At 38.3% G+C, this 23,725-nt stretch overlaps 2 protein-coding genes across 8 annotated transcripts in view; both read left to right on the forward strand.

The window, feature by feature from the left end:
- On the forward strand, nt 1-17,134 carry bdh2 (3-hydroxybutyrate dehydrogenase, type 2). 2 transcript variants are annotated; one of them, XM_034079260.1, is made up of 10 exons: nt 1-94; nt 10,671-10,768; nt 12,721-12,799; nt 13,888-13,984; nt 15,019-15,127; nt 15,463-15,523; nt 15,674-15,787; nt 16,067-16,125; nt 16,215-16,315; nt 16,718-17,134. In XM_034079260.1, exons 2-10 carry the CDS (start codon nt 10,697-10,699, stop codon nt 16,728-16,730), a joined length of 705 nt encoding a protein of 234 aa, XP_033935151.1. In that variant the 5' UTR covers nt 1-94; nt 10,671-10,696; the 3' UTR covers nt 16,731-17,134. The 2 variants fall into 2 exon arrangements, with proteins under 2 accessions (XP_033935151.1, XP_033935087.1); XM_034079196.1 differs by having other exon boundaries at nt 16,215-16,307.
- Nucleotides 17,129-23,725, forward strand: part of LOC117442858 (sodium/hydrogen exchanger 9B2) — a 13,852-nt gene continuing 7,255 nt past the window's right edge. For 5 of the 6 annotated variants that reach the window (XM_071202827.1, XM_034078840.2, XM_034078967.2 and 2 more), the window contains exons 1-6: nt 17,129-17,307; nt 18,749-19,062; nt 19,835-20,036; nt 20,291-20,461; nt 22,227-22,369; nt 23,147-23,274. In XM_071202827.1, coding sequence (XP_071058928.1) covers nt 18,880-19,062; nt 19,835-20,036; nt 20,291-20,461; nt 22,227-22,369; nt 23,147-23,274 — 827 coding nt within the window. In that variant the 5' untranslated portion in view covers nt 17,129-17,307; nt 18,749-18,879. Of the gene's footprint in view, nt 17,308-18,748; nt 19,063-19,834; nt 20,037-20,290; nt 20,462-22,226; nt 22,370-23,146; nt 23,275-23,725 lie in introns of those variants that run through there. The other variant, XM_034078911.2, reaches the window with a different exon arrangement.

The raw sequence follows: 23,725 nt of genomic DNA on the forward strand, positions 1-23,725 counted from the left end.
TTCCGGGTTTAGAACCAATAGCATTACATGCAGAAGGTTTCACGTGGTGCTACTTTTGAACTTTGTTATTCAATGTGTCGGACCTGAACACTGGGTGAGTTTGATCCGTTTTCTAGTCTTGTTGAACTTGAATCATCATGTGCAACCTATGAACATTAAATGTACAAATTCAACAGTGGAACTCTTCACAATGTGTTAAGCTACAACCTGCCTGTTTCCATGCAGCAGTAAATACGTGTGTGTTTGGAGAGGCAGACACAAAAGTATTCAGAATAGTTCACCGTGCACTTACAGTTAGGTGTTCGGGGTGAGGAAATATACTTGCCTTAGTTGCCAAGTCGATTTATATTCTGTGCAACAGTAAAACAAGACACATGTCTTTGCACCACTTTACACCGGAACATAGCTGTGAATATTACAAAATAATACCAAGCCAGCAAACATTTGTAACACAGCACTACCATAGTGCGCCCTTATTCTTAACTTTATGGTAACAGCAATGGCTTCCAGAAGTTGGAGGCTGCTCCATAAAAAGACGCTCCTTGAACATAAGCCTGAGTGATCACGTGATATTTTTCTGTACACCCCCGCCCATGGATGTATATCCATCCATATGCCGTTATAGTTATGTGATTTAAATGGGTGCGTTACTGCGTTACATTATGTGATCCAACTGAACCGAATCTCCCTGTGGATACCATGGATGTATAATAAGAACTGGATACAGCGTGGGAGGCGGGGCCTCATTCATTCCTATGAGAGTTGTTCAATGGCGCATGATGACAAAATGGCCCAACTTTTGAGAGAGCGAAACGTCACAGATTACCCGGCATGCCTGAGAAGTACCCGTATGTGCACTCATAGAGCATGCGCAACTTTAACCACGCCGCCCAAAAGGCACATTGAGCACATGCATTTGCATACATGTAACAGCACCGCGCGTTCATGACAGCATGGTACTGGATTTATATTAACGAGGCGGCAGTTAGCAGCTAGCGGCTAGCTAGTAAATTATGCTAAATTAGACATCAATCGTTATGTACTTTTATATTACGCTGACATCAGGATCTCGTGATATCCAAGCAACAGAGCTTCATTTAGCATGATACTTGTGTGGGTTGTACATGAAACCACTTGGTAACATGGCCGTATCTACCATTGAGGTCACCGAGGTCCGGACCTCGGTAATATTTTCCAAGCTGTGTATATAACAAAACTTGTGAAATAATTGCACTAAACGGGGTTCTTTGTAGTACTTCCATTTACTGACGATGGGGGCGCTGCATAACTACGTAGCCTCGATTAAAGCAAACAGAAGAAGACGACATGTATCAACAAACCACCGCAGCCCGGACTTGAGCCGGAGCGGCGAAGGATTGATGAGGTATCTAGAGACCTGAGTCCAGCGGGCTGCTTGTGTTTCTGCTCCTCACAGAACATCATAGGACCAACAGATCCTGTGTGAACGCTGTACGTTAGTCAGTGGACGTCCGACAACATGCACACTAACTTATATTGCAGCTATAGGCTATACTTTGGTTTAAATTGCGTGAATAAACTAGCTAGAGATCTAACGTGAATTACATTCATCCAATGTCAGAAGGATTACCTTTTAACAAACGTTGTAATGCTTTTCTTTCATTTCAATTTGAGTAAAACATTGAAGATATAACATTGTATTATTTTCTTTTTACACTGACTCAGATATAATGTAAAGATGTCAGTCGAAGCTCAGCTTTGGTAAGGAAGAGACAGGACAGGCATAGAGAAAGAGAGAGAGAGAAAGTGATGGAAGTCAGGGAGGAACTGCAGGTACAGTCACACAAAATAATGTAGGCTTAATAACCCCATCTATCTATCTATAACAATAGTCTTCATTTACAATATGCATAATTTTAAAACAACATACATCTATTGCAGTTATGATTTCATAATAAAACACCATTTGCTTACATCTTTGTTCTCTTTTGAGAATCAAACAAAACAGATTTAAAAAAAAAAAATGCAAACAAACAAGTGAAATGAACTAAATCAATCAATCAATGTTTATTTATAAAGCCCAATATCACAAATGTTACATTTGTCTCAGTGGACTTCACAGTGTGTTAGTGTTGTCACGATACCAACATTTTGGTTTCGATACCGATACCAAGTCAAGAATTGCGATTCCGATTCTTTTTCGATACTTTTCTTAAAAAAAGGGAAACACGGAATATCGGCTTTAAAATTAGGAATAACAGATGATTTTAGCAGTCAGAACAACTAAAGCAGCAGTGTTACTAAGAACATAAACGCCAAAGTGTCACATCTAATATAAATATATATAAAAGCATTTATTTTAATTGTGTAGCAGTGAGTTTAACATTTTGGCAGCACTGTTGAGCATTTTGAAAATGTATTTTCATGCCTCTGTGCAAGGCTGAGTCTTTCTATCTTTATAGCCACTGGTGTAAAGTAACTAAGTTCATAAACTCAAGTACTACTTGGGTACCATTTTGAGATACTTGTACTTTATTTAAGTATTTCAATGTTTCTTTTGCTACGTTGTACTTCTAATCCACTACAGTTCAGAGGTACATGGTGTACTTGTACTCCACTGCATGTATTAATCCCTTTAGTTACTTCACAGATCTGGATGAATGATGTGAAATCTAACCAAGTGTTGAATCAGACTTTAGTTCCACCTGGAGTAAATCCACCAGCTACCCTGCAGAATACAAAGTACTTCAAACTAGCTGCACCTTTACCAGCTTTGAGAACACTTTCATGATCAATCATTATAAAACATATCATATATATTATTCTGAAATGGACCAATCTGCACAATGACTACTTTTACTGTCGCTACTTTAATACTTTTACTTGAGGAACATTTTGAATGCAGTACTTTTACTGTAACAGAGTATTCCTACACTCTGGTGCTTCTAGTACAAGACCTGAGTACTTCTACTTTTACTGTCGCTACTTTAACTATATTTTGATGATAATACTTTTGTACTTTTATTTGAGGAACATTTTGATTGCAGGATTGTTCCTACATTCTGGTACTTCTACTTTAACTCAAGTACAAGACCTGGGTACTTCTACTTTTACTCAAGTACAAGATATATACTTATACCACCTCCGTTTATAGCCTATGAAAAAAACTAATAGAAAACGAAGGCTAAAGCTAACGTTAGCAGATAGTGATGCTAGTTTGCTAGTTACATTTGCTCAACGATAATATTGCGACAGAAAAACTTTTCAGTGCACATCACCCTCTGCCGCTCCGACAGGGAGCTCTGCTCTGAACACCTGAACGGCCCGCTCACAGACTTCTGGCGTCTTTTTTGTCAACAAGCCGAGGCGCAGCGGCCATGCTTCTTGTTTTCTCACATGCTCTGGCAGCTAGCGCGTGGCCGCATGCACGAGAGAGAGGGGAGGGACTTAGAACGTGCTTGAGAGGAGCGGGACTGCAGGCACAGCTGCAGTGCAGGGAGTGGAAGCAGAGCGCTGAACACACACGGCTCTTATTAAAACGGCGCTTTTTCACAGGAGTACTTTTCCCCGTCATTCTTAAAGTACCGATACTAATTAAACGGAGGAATCGTACCGTTTTTAACGGCAGGGTATCGCGGTACCTTTCAAGTATCGGTACACCGTGCAACACTACAGTGTGTACAGAATATCAGTATGACAATACGACACCCTCTGTCCTTAGACCCTCACATCGTACAAGGAAACACTTCCGGAGAAAACCCACTGATTAAATGGCTGAATTGCTTTTAATTGACTGGCAGGAGCGACAAGTGAGGAGGAGCAAACAGTGAACAACGAGGGAGAGATTGAACACAGAGAAAGAGTAGAGGACAGAGAGAGTAATGAACAGGAAGAGGACAGAGAGACTAAAGAAGATGGAAGAGAGGGTGCAGGTCCTTCTGCATGTCCAGATCATTAATAGTAACAATCAACTGATTCATGTATTACACTTTCAAAAATAATTTATGCTGCAGCCCACTGACATGGTTTGAAATCAATATATTATCCAATGTGTGACCCCCCACAGGACTTAAAAAGCACCTAACTAGATCATGAAAATCCCAAAAATCTCGGGGGTATCCCCCGAACCCCCCTAACATGTTTGGACCTCGGTATTTAGGAAATCCTGGATACGGCCCTGCTTGGTAATATATAAAAATGTATATGTTGAAGCCTGTTATGATCAATTGTGAGTTAAAACTTTATCTAAAAAGTAAAGCTGATGATGGATTACTGTGAGTTAAAATAACAATAGCCTATTTCTTTTTGAAATGTAATGGAATAAAAGGATAGTAACTAGTGATGTTATGTATTGCGCCGAGGCTTCGGAGCGTGTGTCGAGTAATCCCCGAAGCTTTTTGTGAAGCATTTACCGAGGCTTGTATCGTTTTGGGCCAGTGACGTCACCGATGACAAACGAAGCCTCGCTGCCTGTCGATACCACGTGACTGCTTCAGGAAGCGATTCAGATCGGTTGAACCGTTGAACCACAACGCTCATAATACCCATGGATGTATACTAAGAACCATATTATCCCTCCTGTACCCGGGCCCGGTGACACGATGGAATCAAGAGAGCTCAGACCCTCACTCATATAGAGGTCGGAACATGTCATAAGTAGGCTATAAATAGATACAAGCATAAATAAATGTAGGAATAAAAACATCAATAAATACAGGAATACATATCTTACAGTGTTTTCAAGGAGATTCAGCGTGTGTGCTGTAGCTCAGCCTGAAAGCAGTTGACTCATGACCGTAGGGTCCCTGGTTCAACGACTGAACAATACGTAGTTTTTGTTGTTTATAAAAGCTACAGCTAAATGAGATAATGTAGTTAATAAATGTATTCTTTGATATGGTTTAGCCTTTCTCAGGCTACAACATGGTTAAGTTTACGAATATTATTAAGGAATATAAATCCCTCTTTGCAATGTTTACCAGCCTCCTTAGGATTTTCAATCACAATCATTAAACTGTAATAAATACAATATTGTTAACATGAAAATATGATTTTATGTTCGTTGTTTAGAGTTATTCTAAGGCTTTACTCATTGGGAACTCGGTGTGAGATAGAGCACACTGTTGAGATGTCCAATCTGCCTGTTTTACACACTTTGACCAACAGGGGGGTTTGTGTTCAAATGAAGCCCATGATGAAGCCTCATGAGATGAACCCTTTTGCGAACCAATTGGCTGGAAAGCTTCATAAGGCTTCATCTCGCCATCACTAATAGTAACTGTGATTATTCATGTGAAGTAGTCCACAAGTAACCTAACCAATTGCAAGTGCAATAAGATGCTACAGGAACGTTAATCTACGTCGGTAATATTAACTTTATTTAATACAACATTTACGGTACAAGATTTACATCATACAGCCCATGTAGTATAATATTTTACAAATAATGAATTACAGCAAACATGTGCAATATGTCCATTATTACAGCTCGGTGGGCTGGCAGTAAGGCGATATGGGTCCGTTGTTATTGTGCATCCATGGGTAAAGATCAGGTAAAGATAAACTCATGTAGTACTGAACACGTAACTTGAACGTGCCGGGCGGCGCGGTCCCATGGGTTAGATGCGCGTTCATAATGCCGAGGGAAATAACTCAGAATAACGTTATTAGCACATTTTTACAACTTGAGGAACGAATGTTTTTAATAAGGGCTATACAAACGTTCATACTGGGTAGTTTATTTAGTTTAAAAAAAATTATCCAACGAGTTACAGACCACTCTTTCCCAATGTAAGTCAATGGGAAAAAGTGTTTCCGGGCCCAGCAACCTAAAGGAAGTGTAGTACCGCCGTTTGACCAGCACGAATATTCTCATCAGTCCCCGGCGCAGTTCCTGGGAGCTTGCCCCCGCCCCGTACCATTCAAACATCAACTGCTTATTCGGCACACTTTAATTGGTGCCATTTCTATGGGCATAGATATGTCTCATAATTATTTGTGTGAACATAAAAATAATTTGTGTGTAAATATGTGATTTGTAAATGTAAAACAACATCCACAAATGCATTTAAAAGATTTGCAAACTCACAAATACATTTGCAAGTGTAAAACGGATCTGCAAATACGCTAAATATGTTCACAAATTAAAAAAAGATCTGTGAATATCTCTTTAACATTTACAACTTTCGATCAGGCATTTCTGAATCCATTTTGTATTTGTGGACCAAAAATGCCCTCGCGGATCTCAACTCTCTGTTCACGGATCTCAAATCTCTGTTCGCGGATCGTCTTTTTACACACACGGAATTTTGAGACATATTTTCCGCCGGTCTCGGCTAAAATCTACTCGTGTCACTCGGTTATTTTCGGAAACCACGTGATGGCCTGCTGATGACTACATTTCCGCATGATTTCAAAGTAAGAGCATGATGGTTTGTTTAATGCTCTGTTTTTGTATTATAATGAACAGCGGAACGTTAGATGCATTCTTCATCACCATCACCCTCATCATCATGTTATAGTGATACAGTTAGTTTGTGTTATTGGTTCAATACAGCATATCTCGAGCACCTTCGTTGATGTTGAAGTGCAGGCGATATGCCACTTTCGGGTCCCGGGGGAGCAGCTGGCAGCGAAGCAGCTCAGATAAAACTCTTTCTTCATTGTTTGTTGTGTATTCAGTCAAGCGGGTCAAAGTTACAAAGCACTTCACATCTTATTAATCGGCCTAATTTTACTTTACCAGTGCAGTAATAAAGTAATCTGTAGAAAAGCACCGTATTTAGGTCAGCCTTCATAGTAAGGCTCCATTACAAGTTATAATATTCATCGTGTCCTTTCTACTGATATATTCCTGTCTATTGCTTTCATTTGTATTTAATGTTATTGTGTTTATACTTGTTTCCACACATTTCACAATTTGGGATGAATGAAGTATCTATCTATATATGATATCCATCTATCTATCTATATCTGTCTGTCTATCTATCTATCTGTCTGCCTATACCTACCTACGTACCTACCTACCTACCAACTAGTTGTTTTGGTTGGAAAGGTTTAGTCATTGTATTGCTCTTTACCAGCACCTGCAGAGTACAGGACTTTACATTGTAAATATTATATCAATCCATTGGTTTCTAGCATATATCATTTGCAAGTGTTTAACACAAATGTGGGATACTGATTTCATAAAAAGAAAGACATTCATGATTGTCATATTTTATTATGTAGGATACAGGACTGGAATTATTCTTACTTTTTACTCCACTTCATTTATGCAACAACTTTATTTAATGTTATGATTAGATTGTTTTGCTTGTATCATCCTTTGCAAATACAGTCACAATGCTGGAAACAGGGCTGTTTCTCTGAGAAATGTAGATAATCACTTATGAGAATATAATGCATTGGTGTATATTAAACTAGCCAACAGCATACAAAGCACTACAAAAGTTTTGTCAATATTAACCATAAACATTTACATTAGTGAAATGACACATCAATCAATGTTTATTTTAATTTTATTTTTCACATCACATACACATTAATGCAGCTATATAATCAAAAGTGTTAACACATACAGAGAACCTTTTAAAGCATAATGAGTACTTCAAATGTAAGTCCATTTGGCTAGTACTTACATACCTTTACTTAAGTAAGACTATAAAGGCAAGACTTTTACTTCAGTCAAGTATCTGAATACTTTGTCTGCTGGTAGTCCATGGATCCATTGCTCTTAATTTCCAGTCGTAAAGAGAACCAACTGTAATGTGTTCAAGTAGATGTCCTTTCCAAATTAATCTGATGGTAACATTGGGTCAATATTAGCATTAAGGTGTTCCACCTGTTGATCACTCAGAGGACTCCGGGTGACAGGAACAACTATTCCCAGTGTTCCTCACGCAGATGACCACTGGCCTCCCAGTCAATGGGGATCTGTAATCTCTGTCACAAAAAACAAAACCGTTTTTAAAAATATGTATACTTTTCTTCCGCTGTTATGTACCGTTATAATTGTATACAAAAGAAGAATAAAGAAGTATCACTACATTCCTATGCATTAATATAATTACTTATATTGACTGTGCGTGGGCCTGGCAGTGGGAGATTAATTTCAGGCAAAAGTGTGCACAATCAACGGTAGGGCATGTATTTTAATTGTTTTAATAATATATATGGTTATAAAATATAACATTGAAACACTGATGCAAAGAACAAGTATGTGGAATGTGTTATTAAGTAAGTTTGCTTGACTACAGTCCAGTTCTGTATCCTACATAATAAAATATGACAATCGTTAATTTCTTTGTCAATTACTTTTATCAAATGAATATCCCACATTTGCTTTAAGCACTTTAAATGTTAGAAACAAATATTATAGGATTGATATAATATGTACAATATGTAAGTCCTGTACTCTGCAGGTAAAGGACACGATGAATATTATAACATGTAATGTAGCCTTACTATGAAGGCTGACCTAAATACGGTGCTTTTCTACAGATTACTTTATTACTGCACTGGTAAAGTAAAATTAGGCCGATTAATAAGATGTGAAGTGCTTTGTAACTTTGACCCGCCGCTTGACTGAATACACAACAAACAATGAAGAAAGAGTTTTATCTGGGCTGCTTCGCTGCCAGCTGCTCCCCCCCGGGACCCGAAAGTGGCGGATCGCCTGCACTTCAACATCAACGAAAGTGCTCGAGATATGCTGTATTGAACCAATAACACAAACTAACTGTATCACTATAACATGATGATGAGGGTGATGGTGATGAAGAATGCATCTAACGTTCCGCTGTTCATTATAATACAAAAACAGAGCATTAAACAAACCATCATGCTCTTACTTTGAAATCATGCGGAAATGTAGTCATCAGCAGGCCATCACGTGGTTTCCGAAAATAACCGAGTGACACGAGTAGATTTTAGCCGAGACCGGCGGAAAATATGTCTCAAAATTCCGTGTGTGTAAAAAGACGATCCGCGAACAGAGATTTGAGATCCGTGAACAGAGAGTTGAGATCCGCGAGGGCATTTTTGGTCCACAAATACAAAATGGATTCAGAAATGCCTGATCGAAAGTTGTAAATGTTAAAGAGATATTCACAGATCTTTTTTTAATTTGTGAACATATTTAGCGTATTTGCAGATCCGTTTTACACTTGCAAATGTATTTGTGAGTTTGCAAATCTTTTAAATGCATTTGTGGATGTTGTTTTACATTTACAAATCACATATTTACACACAAATTATTTTTATATATATATATAATTATGAGACATATCTATGCCCATACATTTCTTTCTAAAATGATGTTGTTTTCAACAAAAAATTGGATGATGCCTGCAGTGTGAAATGTCCTGTTCTATTTTTTTTAAACGACTTTGGAGATGTACAACAACTACATCCGTGTTTAAAAATCCTAAAAAGTAATGTTGACATTTCTGATAATATTTTGATAGGCTTTTGTACATACTTATAGTATACCCTCAGGCTATAATACATTTAAGCTGCCATTTATATATCTAGCATTAAAGACTTAGACCACATCAACCTTAACAAAAATACATATTACTCAAACTGGCCTGTGTACATTTGTACATTATTCATAGGCCTACACATGATTTTAAAGCAAAAAAAAGTTAAGGGTCCGGTCTGTACTTACTGATTCAACGTTTAAAAGCCACATTGTTGACAAAGCGGGAAATATCTGACAGGTGCATTGCCTTAGCTGCTCTTGGCTGCACATGAGCACACAGTATGTGTCTGCACTTGAATGAAACCGTATAATACAAATAATACAGTGTGCATTTTTATTCAAAAGAACTCTGCAGAGGAACTAAATAAAATGACAAAGCATGTCAAACCACTACTGTGTGTAAGATTGCAATCTCAATGCCAGGCATACACATTGAGAATAATGTGTTGAGAGAAACAGCAAGTGGCTCTGAGAAGTTATTTTTACTTTACTTTGCACTGATGTTGTAAGCCCTAGTCTTTTGCCTGTTAAAGGGAAAAAGGTAAAGAAAGGGGAGAATCTCTCACTAACTTGATGTAACAGCCAGCTGTCTCTTTCCTAAGACCACTGGTGAGGGCCATGGTGAGGGCTGACGAGAGCAAACTGTGTCAGGAAACTGCTCTCCAACTGCTTTCCACACAGTTGCCACTGTTGGGTGGAGATGGCCCTGATGAAAATGAACAACTTTTGTAACTTTATTTTAGAATCTTAATGTAGTTTTCTCTTTAGGTAATACTTACATACTCATTAATACGTGTGAATTGTTGTTTCCATTGTAACAAAGTGAGTGTTGAGAGGCAAAAGTTGCATGCAACAATTCAAACAATAGAATAAGGGAACACTTATTTTACAAGTGCCTATTTGCAAGAGGTTAGCTCTGTATTCTGTAAGGTTTAACATGGCTTACTATTATAAATATTCTAACAAGGATATAACATAAAATGATGCATTTCCTAATAAGGCCTGTTAATATCAATCTGATACTACACCACACACAATTGCTGCTATAGGTTATATACTGCCTGGTAAACTAATCTTCTGTGAACACATTTGTTAATAATTATTGATTGCAAAAAAGGAAACATATATATAATGAGAAGAGATCAATTGATATCAAAATGAACCCGTTGTTTTTGTACAATACTCTGTTTTCTGTTTGTGTGTTTAGATCACAGCAGCAGTGAAAGGTGCACTATGGGACGCCTCGACGGGAAAGTAATTGTGTTGTCGGCTGCTGCGCAGGGGATTGGACGTGCTGCAGCAATAGTAATGAGCTTTAATGAGAACTTCTAACTTATATGTGTCCAACCATATCACACAGGAAAATGTTTTAGTGCCTATCATGTGGTGTCAAAGCATTGTGTATTTTGCATAATTACATATTCAAACCAGTGTTTGTGTAATGCAAATTTAATATTTGAATGGTACTGACATCCTGCCAAATGTTATATATCTTCTATAAAAGCCATTTGGAAGGGTACATAAGTGAAGAACTGCACTAATAACAGTGATCATAAAGATGTTATCTTCCAAATGACTGTTACAGAAATACACACTGCATGTGGTTATTTGCCTGTTTAAGTTCTAGTTTTCCTGTTTGTTTTTACATCTCAGGAGAACAAGCTGAGTTCCATAAATAAATATAAAAGCTGTTATAGTAATAATGTAATCAATCAGAATTCCTTTATTCGTCCTACAGAGGGGAAATTTACATTCTTACAGCAAAGTATACTGTAGATGGAGACGAAAAATTAAAACACACAAGTAAAAAGGCATGCACATAGTATTTAAAATAAAACTAAAAATAAATAAATATATATATTACAATTGACAGAAGTACACTGTGAACCTGACCGTTGAGCGGCCCAGACAAAGCAAGGAGGCAGAGGCAGAACGTCCAAAAATATAACCCGACGTGGGCATTTATTAAAATCATGGGCACCACGTTCAGCTTCAATCCTGCTGTTCTCCTTGCACACGTCCTGCAGCCACAAGGATCTCACACACACACACACAGCCCTCTCAACAGACAGGGAAACAGAGCCTAAATACACACACTCTAATCAGCACAACAAGACACAGGTGAGGGGGAGGAGACAACACAGGACACCAGGTGCACATAATCATCAGCCACAGACAACATATACTGTGCAATCACGCTAATAAAGTGCCATATTACCCGGCCTGAAGCCGTCAGTCCATAGTGACGAAGTTACTTTCGTCACATACACATTCAGGGGAGCAAGCAGTATTTATAAAATCAAATTAGTGTAACATTGTAGAATGAAGTGTGGTAGCGGATAGATTGCAGTAGTACAATACAACAAAATTATATATTCATTCAATCAATATATTTATAGAAACTACCTTTTTCAGCTTGCATGAATATTATAGACCTTCTGTGGGCAATGGTTGAAATATGCTATCAGTCAACAATTGTATACTTCAAATAAGTGTGCTCTAATAGTGGCTCCTGAGACACAGGTTAGGGTAACCCTTATGGACGATTGGTGTGGTGATATTCTTGCTCAAGAGATAGCATGACACTAAAATCGAACACACATATCCTTATCCAGATTGGGTCATCATCACAGCCATCAGCTTAAAGTGTTGTCTTTACACCTGTGCCTTGAAAAACAGCAATTTGTTTTGTTCAGTGGCCAATAATACAAAAAAAGGATAGGACTATTTATGTCTAATATCATCAGGTTCAAATGACACAGTATATAGTATATTTGAGGGGCTAGTCAGCTTTTTTCATTTACACTTGTAGAGGTGTGTTTTACTGATGGGGTCTGCTCTGTGGTTAACATGCAGTAACTCCATCAGCAATCAAGTGACCGGAAATTGAATGGATTCAAATTATGTTTAAGGTTAGAAATGCTATCATATGTGATAATGAGATCTTGGTGTCAGCACTGTGACCTGAAGTATTGCCTCTAGAGGAAGTAAGTATGTGCATTCAGGTGAAAATACAGCTTTAATAAGAAATAGAAAATCATACCTGCCTCACTGGTCCCAGTCTTAAGGTTTTTCATTATCTAAGCTTATTGAACCAAACAGCAATAGCCATACAACATATTTGTTAACGTTGCAGGATCATACCAAATGATTTGTTTTTCTTCTACAAAGTCCTACTGAGCTGGAGGTTTTATAGCATAACATATCCACACATTGTAAATTTGCTCGGCTCTGACTCGTGTTTTTCATCCGTGTAGGCATTTGCAAAGGAGGGAGCTCAAGTCACAGCGACAGACATCAATGGAGAGAAGCTGAAAGAGCTGGACAGCATTCCAGGTAAGATTAATTTCCCTTGGTCTTAGGCCGCCATCTGCTGGGCAGCCAGTGCAATAAAGCCGGATGACTGAGGCATGTTTTTCCTTTTTGCTCAAATTCTGTCATAACATTCACCTCTGTACCTTTGAGCCTTTAAGAAGATGCATTTGATACATGCCCATAGTTTTAATGCAATCAACATTTCAAGTCCTGTTTTTAAAATCTTCTTAAAGGTCTGCGATCGTTTATTTTATTAATAATGCTGTTATTTTCTCTATTTATTGAACATTTAGTTGGTCTAACATCAGTGAGACTTTCCTATTACAGCTAACCTGAGCCAGGGGTGCTGCATCAGATGTCTTGTTTTGACAAAGATACTCAGTTTACTACTATAAAATGCTAAGAAAATCACCAAATATAAGTATTACTATGACTGCATCACTAAAAATGATACAAGAATAATTTGTGCAAGCAAAGACTTTAATATGCTGCATTTGCTTTAAGATAAGTTATACTGTGTGAGTGAATTACTGCTCACTGGTCTCCACATCTCACATAGTCAGTGAACAGAACAGTAGAGTGATCACTACCAACCCATGCTATCTGCATCAGTAGTTATTGCTGAAAATTGCATCAGCTGGACCAGGATTGAATCAATAGGAGGTCATTAACACTCTTTTCCCTCGTAACACTTCCATGCAGATCGCTCTCAACCAAAGCACCCCTAACTGCTTTCTCTAGAGCTGTTGACTCGCGTGATAAAAATACACATCACCTGGAAATAAGGGAGGGAGCCTTGATATTTCTGTTAACTGGCCAGCATGAAAATAAGCTCTTCAGAATAGCAATCGGTTGTAAATGTGTGTTATTGTGCAGATTGTGAAGCCTCAGAAAAAGAAGATGCTTTTGTCTATTTCATATGTTGTTCACTTGTTTATTTTAGGAGACTGGCGGCCTGATTTTAAACTAGCATCTCCTCCAATAAAATGTGAATGACTAGAGACATCATAAAGACAATTCGTTTTTTCATGTGAGCTGAATCAAAGCAAGCATTAAAATAATTGCTCTGTTCTCCACAAAAAATGCACTTTTTTCCTCTTCTCCAACAGGGATTAAGACCAAGGTTGTGGATGTAACTAAGAAGGACCAAGTCGAAGCCCTGGCCAAGGAACATGATCATGTGGATGTGCTGTTCAATGTCGCTGGGTATGTTTTTTTCCTGTGTGTTCTGAATTACCAGAGTAATACTCATTAACTTTCTTTTGGGCATTAAGTCTGATGATATTCAATTTGTATTGTCTCATAATCTCATTACAAGTAAGCCTCGCTGGGTTAAATGTTCATACATTACCTTTTAGTATGGGCAGTGTAGCTTATTTTGAGTTGATCAAACATTGTGAAATCGTGATACCATAAATATTCGTTAGCAGACTAAATACACTGCTAAATAGTAAATAGTCCCTACAAGATGCACTACATACCCCTGTTAGAATATTTTACATAACAAATACGCGGAATCTTGACAGCCATATTCCTTGACATACATAAACTGTTCCACTTGTGTTGCTGTCTTGTCATTCAGCACGTGTACCCGTCCCATGATTAACAACGTTTCCCAAATCCCTATACCTTAAGGATTAACCTTATCTTGACCTTTAGTCAATCTCCTTAACAAAGGTCTCTAAATCGACACAAGTCAAGGTAAAATGTTAAGGGGGAGAACGCAGCATTTTAACAAGCATTTATTTGCAGTTTACTTTTGTATTTATTATCAGAATTAGAATCAGAAACAGGTTTATTACCAGGTAGGTTTACATGTATTTGACTTGGTGTCGTGGTGCATAAAAACAATAATTAAAAACACAGGTAGAAAACTAGAAAAATATAAAACATAATTAAAAATATATAGTAAAATATAACAATGGAATGAAATAGAGGAATAAAATCAGCTGTAATACAAAAATAATGTTGTACATTGTGTGCATTAATGTAATGCATAGAGTCCATGATGTGGCTCAGGTAAAGTGTCAGTGGGGGGGCCGTGCCTTGTTTGTGAGGCCGGTAGCGGGGGGGAAGAAACTGTTCAGGTGGCGAAATATTATACTTATTTCTTCAATCTTCTTTTTTTTTCCTGATTGACATTTGAGATTTTTTACCTCATAGTAAGAGCCATATGTATATATGTTGCATGTAATACCATCCTTTGTAATCAGAGTTAACATGTCATCTACTTCAAACAGGTTTGTGCACCATGGCTCCGTCTTGGACTGCGAAGAGGCCGACTGGGACTTCACAATGAACGTGAACATCCGGAGCATGTTCCTCATGAGCAAGGCCTTCCTACCTAAGGTGACCTGTTTACTTTGCTAAATACTAATCGCTGTTCATCCTGTTGTTAGGACAAGGAAATAGATGCTGTTGTAAATTGAGTGACATATGCTTTCATATTGTTCTCATCCTTTGTCCGCTTGGATTAGCTGTATTACTCTGAGCCTGTGACATGATGGGTGGTGACTGTCCTATCACTAATCCAGATTAAGTCTCAAACTAACCAAACTGCTTCAAAGCAAACATTTTAGCTTGGATCAAAGCACAAATCTCTTAAAGAATGCTGCATAACGCCTTAATTTAACACATTTTTTCATGTGTACATGATAACTTTCAAATGTATTTTGTCATTCTAGATGTTGGCAAAGAAGTCAGGAAACATTATTAACATGGCATCTGTTGCATCGAGCATTAAAGGTAAAAAGAAAAAGCTTCCGTAGATGATTATAGATGTGTCCTGCCCGACTAAAGGGACATTAAGTCATTGAAGTATGACCAAGTTCATTGTAATCCTCTTAGCTCAGATTGCTGCTCTGCGTCTGAGTGACGTGTGTTTCCTTCACTCAGGTGTTGTGAACCGGTGTGCCTATAGTACCTCCAAGGCTGCAGTGATTGGGTTCACCAAATCTATAGCGGCTGATTTTATTGAGCAAGGCATTCGCTGTAACTGTGTTTGTCCTGGTAAGTTTAAAACACCCTTCACAATAAAACCATGTGTCCTTTGATTACTCTAATATTGTTCGAGGTCACTAGATAACATTTAACCATAGATATACTTGAAAACAAATACAAACATGTTTTCTTATCATTGTTATTATCATGTTTGAGGACATTCTGAATTTCAAATATGTACACACCTTGAGTTTGTTCCTTCAAAGCCAGTCTCAATAAATGCTGTGCAAACTCATTTGTGTAGTAGACCTACATTGAACCCAATCATGACTTCTTCTTTTTTTTCAGGAACTGTTGATACTCCATCATTGAGGGGTAGGATCGAGGCCCAACCTGACCCAGAACAGGTATCTATTGTTTTCGACTAGAAACAATCCTGGGTATTGGAGCAAATGATACAACTTTAAGTCCTCTCTCTCTCTCTGTAACTCTGCAGGCTTATAAGGATTTCATGGCAAGACAGAAAACTGGCAGAATGTGCACAGCTGAAGAGGTGGCTCACCTGTGTGTATACCTGGCCTCAGATGAGGTGAGTGAGTGAGTGCTTGCATACATATGTGGTCCAGGCACAATACATCAACATTCAGGCAAAGTTTGCAGAGCCGTAGCTACACGGAGGTCCAATTACTTTGTTTGTATTCTAGACATTTGATAGGATTTAAACTTAGTTGGAGTTAACATTAAAAAAAAAAAAGTCAGTATGTCTTTAGACTCAAAGATCCTTTTGGTGGGATTTCTTTTTTTAATCAAAAAACGTTGCAGACTTTTTTTTGGTTTCCGTTTTAAAAAAAAAAAAGGTAATTGAGAAGGAGGGAATACTTGGATTCATGGCCACCACTTTTAATATTACTTAGTTATACATGCAAATACACATGTTTGTTTATTGGTTGGCAGTGAAATCATGTACAAATTATATGATGTATCTCCACTTTTTCACAGTCTACCTATGTGACTGGAACGGAGCAAATCATCGATGGAGGATGGAGACTCTAATCAAACTGTTGCAAGCACGTTGTGACAGTAGTGGAGACTTAATATTCTTAGTTGAAGCCCAAATAAAACGCACTAAATCTGAGTTAAATCATTTATATGATTTTGCTTATTGTTGACTTTTTCTGTGACATGCCCTATTTTCCAAATAAAATGTTATATGCTGCAAATGTGTGCAATGCCAACATAGTGATGTTGATTGACATAGTAATGAATTGGTTTTATCACAGCTAAAGTGTAATGGTGTAACTAATCACCTTATTATAAATGCATTAATTGTGAAGTATTTGACAAACCAATCGTTAAAAGTTTAATTTGAATAATAATGAAATATGTTCAAACATCTATTAAAAGTCTTCACCAATACTATTGAGTGGCTTTTCTGTTTGACCCTACTTCCCCCATGCAATCCTGTGCGCGGACATGCTTTGCCATCACTAATCCGCCTCATTCCCAATGCCCAGCTGCTCTATGTGCCTCATGACTGCCAGAAACTCTGCACACTGAAAGTTCACACGCGGTCATGTTTATGATATAAGGTAAGCTTTTGTTTTCTTTAATAGCGTTTAATTTCTTTTTGTAATCCCGTTTGAGGGGTCACTAGGTCCCTAGTTAGCTACCGTGCATATTGATATGGTGTGGAGAGTTCACTGACAGCTTGTTGGTCGGAAGCACACAACCTGCTACTGGCAAAGCATCCAATATCGGACAAGACCTCGCTCTCCGAAATTGATGATTGAACCGATTTGTACCTGAGACGAAAGTATTTCTAACGTTGCGTCAACCGGGTTAACGAGTCCGTGGCGGCCGCGTTAAGCGTCGCGTTATGGAGAGTTTACCCCTTACTAACGTTAACTAGGCTAATTCAGCCTGAAGCCATTACTGTATAGTGAACATTTCCAAGCTATATCGTACCTTACGTTGCTCTGTAAAATGGCTGTAAATGAAATGACAGTGCTAATTTACCTGTAATTTAATTGTACTAATCTATAAAATAAGAGTAGGAGTAATCGGTGACCCAGAGCAGAGCGCTGGTGGGCGAAAGCAACGTTCTAAACACATAACATATAGCGCTAGCAAAGCAACGGTGGGCATGGCGAGCTGATCGATGCCCCACAGACCCATTACATAATAACTAAAGAGGTGCTCGTGTATTACTGTTGTACCATATATTGTACGCGTAGTTAGCTGCCTCTGAGTTAACATACATGTCCGATAATGGGTACATTAGCATTATTTATGATGAGGCGTGGATTTACCCCTCTATTAGCTTCAACTATGGTACCGCTACAGCAGGACAAACACACCTTTAAACACTTGCTTTGCTTGCTAGCTAAATGGCTACCAATGCCAGGCTGAAAGATATGTTGTTCACAATGTAGTTAACTCTAATCTAGTTGCTCTAGCATCCGCTAGCTAGATGTGCCATATGGTCGAGCTGTAAGCATCGATTAGTGTGGTCTGATCGCAGTGGATTAACTAACGTCTGTTGCCATCAGCAACTGTCACAACATTGTAGTAGCGTTAGTCTACATTACATTACCTGTAAACCTTTGTGCATAACATAGCGTGGACTCAAGCTATTAAACATGGAGCACATTGTTTAGTATGTTCATTGTAATGAGTTACAAGTCATCACTACCAGTGCGTTTACCAAAGTAAACACAGTACACGGTAGCCAGCATACAGCTACACATTAGCCTCATAGATCCTCATTTAGACATGGATCATGAGGCTTAAAGCCTCGTTAGTTTTCTTTCCCCATAGAGACCTCTTACAGTACAATATTAAATTAATAAAACATTTACATATTCTCTGTTAAGCCTGTATGTTTGACACAACAATCGTGTCATGTGTGATATTACATTTATCATAATCATTAATCCAATCTTACACCTGTACTAACTCCACTGTTCACTATTGTTTATTAAGTAAACAATAATTTGTTTCTCTACTGATAAAGCTGTGTTGCATGAATAGGAGCCTGCAGTCAGAGCTTGACATACAGAAGTAGAACTGAAGGAACTGCCCATCAATGGGCAACCCCACCCCTACAGTTGATGTACTGTGAGTAAGAAGTGAGTGGACCAGAAATACTGTAGCCTATTGCCATGGAGGACACTCAGCCCAAACCTGCTACTCCGGAACCCACCCGGGCCCCGAGTCCAGCCCGTAGTCCAGCCCGTAGTCCAGCCCGTAGTCCGGCCCGTAGTCCAACACCGACGCCAGTATTCCTGCCAACAACCGGCCCACTACTGGACTTAATTCCTTTGCCTGCAACAAACAATGTGGAGGTATAGTCATTTAATCATTACAATCTCTGACAATGTTATCTGTTTTTACGGCCTTGACAAAACTGAAAAGGGTGTTTTATAAGCTAATATTATGTATTGTTTTTTTATGGGTAAATTAAACAGCCATTTGCTTTTATTAACACACCAAATAATTTAAAGCTACATATAAATGATGTGGTTGCTGCCATTTGGCTTTGCTTTTTTGTCACTCACAGTAGTCAATCGAGGTTGTTGTTTGACTTATTCTATGTATAAAAACACTGCCCTCTAACTTTGTACAATTCATTATTCTGTAAGAGATAATTTGTTCATAATTTGTTGCTGTAATTTGAATATTATAATTAACCTAAATGCAGCCAATGGCAAAGGCAAATCTTTGAGCTAATGTACCCACCTGGGCAATATAACTAGGAGGGTGTTCAGGGAGGTGCAGTTATCAACATGTTCATATCTCTCTATTATTTGCCAAGAAACAATAATCTATTGTCTATTGGCATGACGTACCACTGTATCAACAATAGCAATAAGGAACAAGATATTAACCTAATACGTGTTCAGAAAGTAAAGAGGCTTTAGGTACATACGCAACACATTTTCAAACCTTTCATCAAAAATATAATAAAATATTGTCACAAGGAAACTCTTTAACTGAAATTGCGTTTTTAAAGCTTCTTTTTACATGGACAGCCTTTTATATTATGTGAGTTAAGGCAACTAACTAACACAATGTCCACCAGGCAAAAGAACAAGTATTCTGACCTTTCTTTTACAGCACCTAAATGTGAACCAGATCCAAGTGGTGGTACGACGCTGTTCTAGTCCAAATGTCACGGAGGAGACCACCTTTTTTATCCCACGAAACCCTGCAGTGGATGCTGCCACAAACACAGACCCGCCCGTGGTCTGCTGCCCCTTGCTCGCTAGATTTTGCCCATGTCCCCCAAGAGGACTCCTGGCCTCTCTCGTTACTAAAGGTAAGCATGGTTTCTACTTGTCTCAGTGACCTGAAAATGAATTGTATGTCACTTTGTACTTTTAAATAGGACTGAACAATTGCAGACTTTCTTTTACATTTGGAACTATTAAATGTCAGCAATGTGGTAGATGAAAAAATGTATATTAACACACACTCACTTTATTTTAAGTTCACATTATAAAAAAACACATGGACACAGACAGGGACATGACCCAATAATAATCTGACATCTGTCTCCTGTTTTTCCTGCAGTCCTTCTGGCAGGTGTGCTCTTTGGAGTGGTGTGGTCTATCACCGAGGATGAGTGTCTTCCAGGGGGAAACCTGTTCGGAATCACAATCCTCTTCATCTGCGCAGTCATTGGTGGCAAAGTGGTGGCTCTCATCCGTCTGCCCAAACTTCCGCCATTCCCACCTCTCCTTGGTAATTTAGTTGTTATGCTTTATGTGCCGGACAGATTATGTGCCTGTACTGCAGCTTCATTTACTATGTATTGCAACATTTGGCGACAAAGCAATCTACTGACTGAGTCATAAAAGTCGTAAAAGAGAAACAAATAAAAAAAACACATAAGGTCAAAAGGGAGTTCCTGATTAACTCTACAACCATGTTACTCACTTGTTCCGTTAAAGGTCAGATTTACATTAGCCACTTTAGTATTTGGCTGGTATTGTGTTTTGCTTATATTCGTTGAATTGGTAGCTTACATGATAAGGGTCCTGTTAGTTTAAAAAAAATGTAAGAACTTTTTACCTGACCATGCCACCTGCTGCGCCCCAATCAAGATAAAAATCAAGGAACCTGGAGCCACTCCTTATTTGCAATAACATCAAAAGCTAGATTGAAGTACAATATAGTAACACACTCCACGTTCTGTCTATCTAAACTTGATTTCCTGTGTCTTTCATGAAGAGAGTATTGTTTTATACCTGTTTAGCGTCTGTTTTTGTTAACAATATTAGAATATTGTGATGAGTTCAAAGTCTTCTCTCACTCTTTAACTATTTTAAATATTTGCTGGTCTTTCTCTGATTATATTATATGAAATGAAATGAAAACTTTATTACAGACTCAGGGTCCAGATAAAAGACAATACATTACATAGATAAAAGACAATACATTACATAGATAAAAGACAAGGCATTAGATATAATAAATTACATACATAGCATAAAAATAATTCATAGTTTAAGAATAATTTAAATCAGTGTCCTACAAAGAGACAACTATACCAATGTCTCCACAGCTGCGATTGGTAGCGTGTAGTACTATACCGTATGTTCGATAAGGCCAAGAGGATTTCATTATCAGAGTCATTAAGCCGGCAAATACATTTATACATAAGATTTCTTAAAACAGCTTGTAGAGTATTGACTCCTGCAGCCACAAACATTTCACTTGCACTAGACCATCGAGGTCTCTTCAGCAATATTCTCATGGCATCATTATAAGCTACTTGAAGTTTCCGTAAACTTGCTTTTCTGTAGTTTGACCACAGATGTGCCGTATAGAGCGGTGTGCAATATGCTCTGAACAGAGACATCTTCACTCCATCTGTACACGCACCAAACTTACGTAGGAGAATGTTTGCTTGTGCATACATCATGCGGCATTGCCTATAAATATCTTCATCATCTGTCAATTGTTCTGTAATAAAGTGTCCAAGATATTTTAACTTATTACAGACACTAAGATTAATATCAGACAATTTAAAATCAGGAAATGTAAGACATTTATCTTCTTTGATTCTAAAGATCATAACAGCACTCTTACTGGCGTTGTATTTGATGTCATGCTCCACACCATACACGGAACAAACAGCAAGAAGCTGCTGAAGACCAGCGCTAGATGGACTCAGCACAACAAGATCATCTGCATACATAATATGGTTCACTAGAGTACTACCAATCATGCATCCAGTATTACAGGCTTTCAGTCGCTTGGACAGATCATCAATATAAATATATATCTAATGTTCTTAAATGCAGCATCATTTTTATATTTCTCAATAATGTGTAGCATTTTTATTAGAGATATAAGGCACATCGCAGTATTACAGAGAGCCTCAGGTGTCCAATATTGAGTGCTGTAAGTTCAAAAAGCAACAGGTGGTTATTATTCTTGTTCTCTATCTGTGTAAATCCTGAATGATCATCTTTCGTCTCTCACGCTCTCTGCTGTGTTGCAGGTATGCTGCTGATGGGTTTTTTGCTGAGAAACATCCCAGTTATAACAGACAGGGTGTACATTGACTACAGGTGGTCTGCATCACTGAGGAACATCGCTCTGGCTGTCATTCTGGCCAGAGCTGGTCTGGGTCTGGATCCCATGGTACGCCACACACTTCAGTATTGAATCTTAGTAGTATCTGCATACAGAAATGATTAGAGACATATGATAATAAACTACTGGTCCCATCTCTTTGCACAATCCACAAATATTCAATTTCCACTGATCTGGGAAAAGCATGCAAATCTTAGCCTTGTCCTGTTCACGACCTTGTCCCTGATTTTCCGCTTCCTAACAAAAGTGCCAGATCAGACGCAAATTGGCGCACAAACGCTATGTTTTAACTGTATAAAGAGCACAAGACCTTGAGGGGAAACTTGGCAGAGGTGACCTGTATGTGCTATGTGTTACATTTGCAGCATGGACCAAAGTTGTGTGCTATTAATAGTAAAGACTTGTGGATAGGCTATGTGTGACCGTATGTGCTCTCATTCACTGATTCTCCCAGTGTGAGCTGAAGACACGGTAAAGGGGAGACCTGGAAAAGCCGCCTGTATTATCGCATATTCCTCCTGGTGAAATATCTTATAATGTGTGATATTGTTGTTGAACAGTTATATAGTGTAAAAACGACACCTATTTTTAAGACAGCAAGTTGTGTAGGCGAAAAACAGTACTGCTATCTCACAACCACAAACGTATTTTAGTGGTAACTCTGCTTTTGCAAAAGAGCACATTTCTGTCAGATGTATCGGTCAATTAATCAACAAATCATTCTGCACTTTTAAGCATCATTACACATGTTAATCCTCTCATCATCTCTACTTAAAGGTTATTAATTACTATAACATACTGAATGATTTATGTGTCTGTTGACAGGCTCTGAGGAAACTGAAAGCGGTGTGTTTACGTCTGGCAGCTGGGCCCTGCATTATAGAGGCTTGCACCACAGCGCTGATCTCCCATTTCCTCATGGGCCTGCCCTGGGTTTGGGGCTTCATCCTCGGGTAAATACATCACCGACCACTCTCTTCCATCTCCAGCTTAGTATTCTACATAATTACAAGCTGTGTATTTTCATTACAGTATGTCTAGGGCAGACCCGTAACAGTGAGGATAAAGCCAGTACAAAGAGAGACCGGGGTACTATTAAAAATGAACAAAAAAAATATTACATTTTTATTAAAAGCTTTTATTTAATCTGACATCAATTTATTAAATGCAGACTGATTTAGTTGGTGTCTGCTTTTTTTAAAATGTTTTTTTTAACAGAAATAAGATAACTAATTGTAATTCAAACCATATTTCCATTACCTACTGAGCAGACTGTTCAGCTCACTGAGCATCAGGAGCTGAACAGTCTGCTGTCAGTGAAAGTGTCTCGCCTGTCAAGCTATGGAAGGCTGAACTTTGATGACAAAGATAAGTTAGACTGATACTTTACAACACAGTGTTCCC

Source organism: Pseudochaenichthys georgianus, chromosome 1 (assembly GCF_902827115.2).
Source record: "Pseudochaenichthys georgianus chromosome 1, fPseGeo1.2, whole genome shotgun sequence".
Taxonomy (NCBI): Eukaryota; Metazoa; Chordata; class Actinopteri; order Perciformes; family Channichthyidae; genus Pseudochaenichthys; species Pseudochaenichthys georgianus.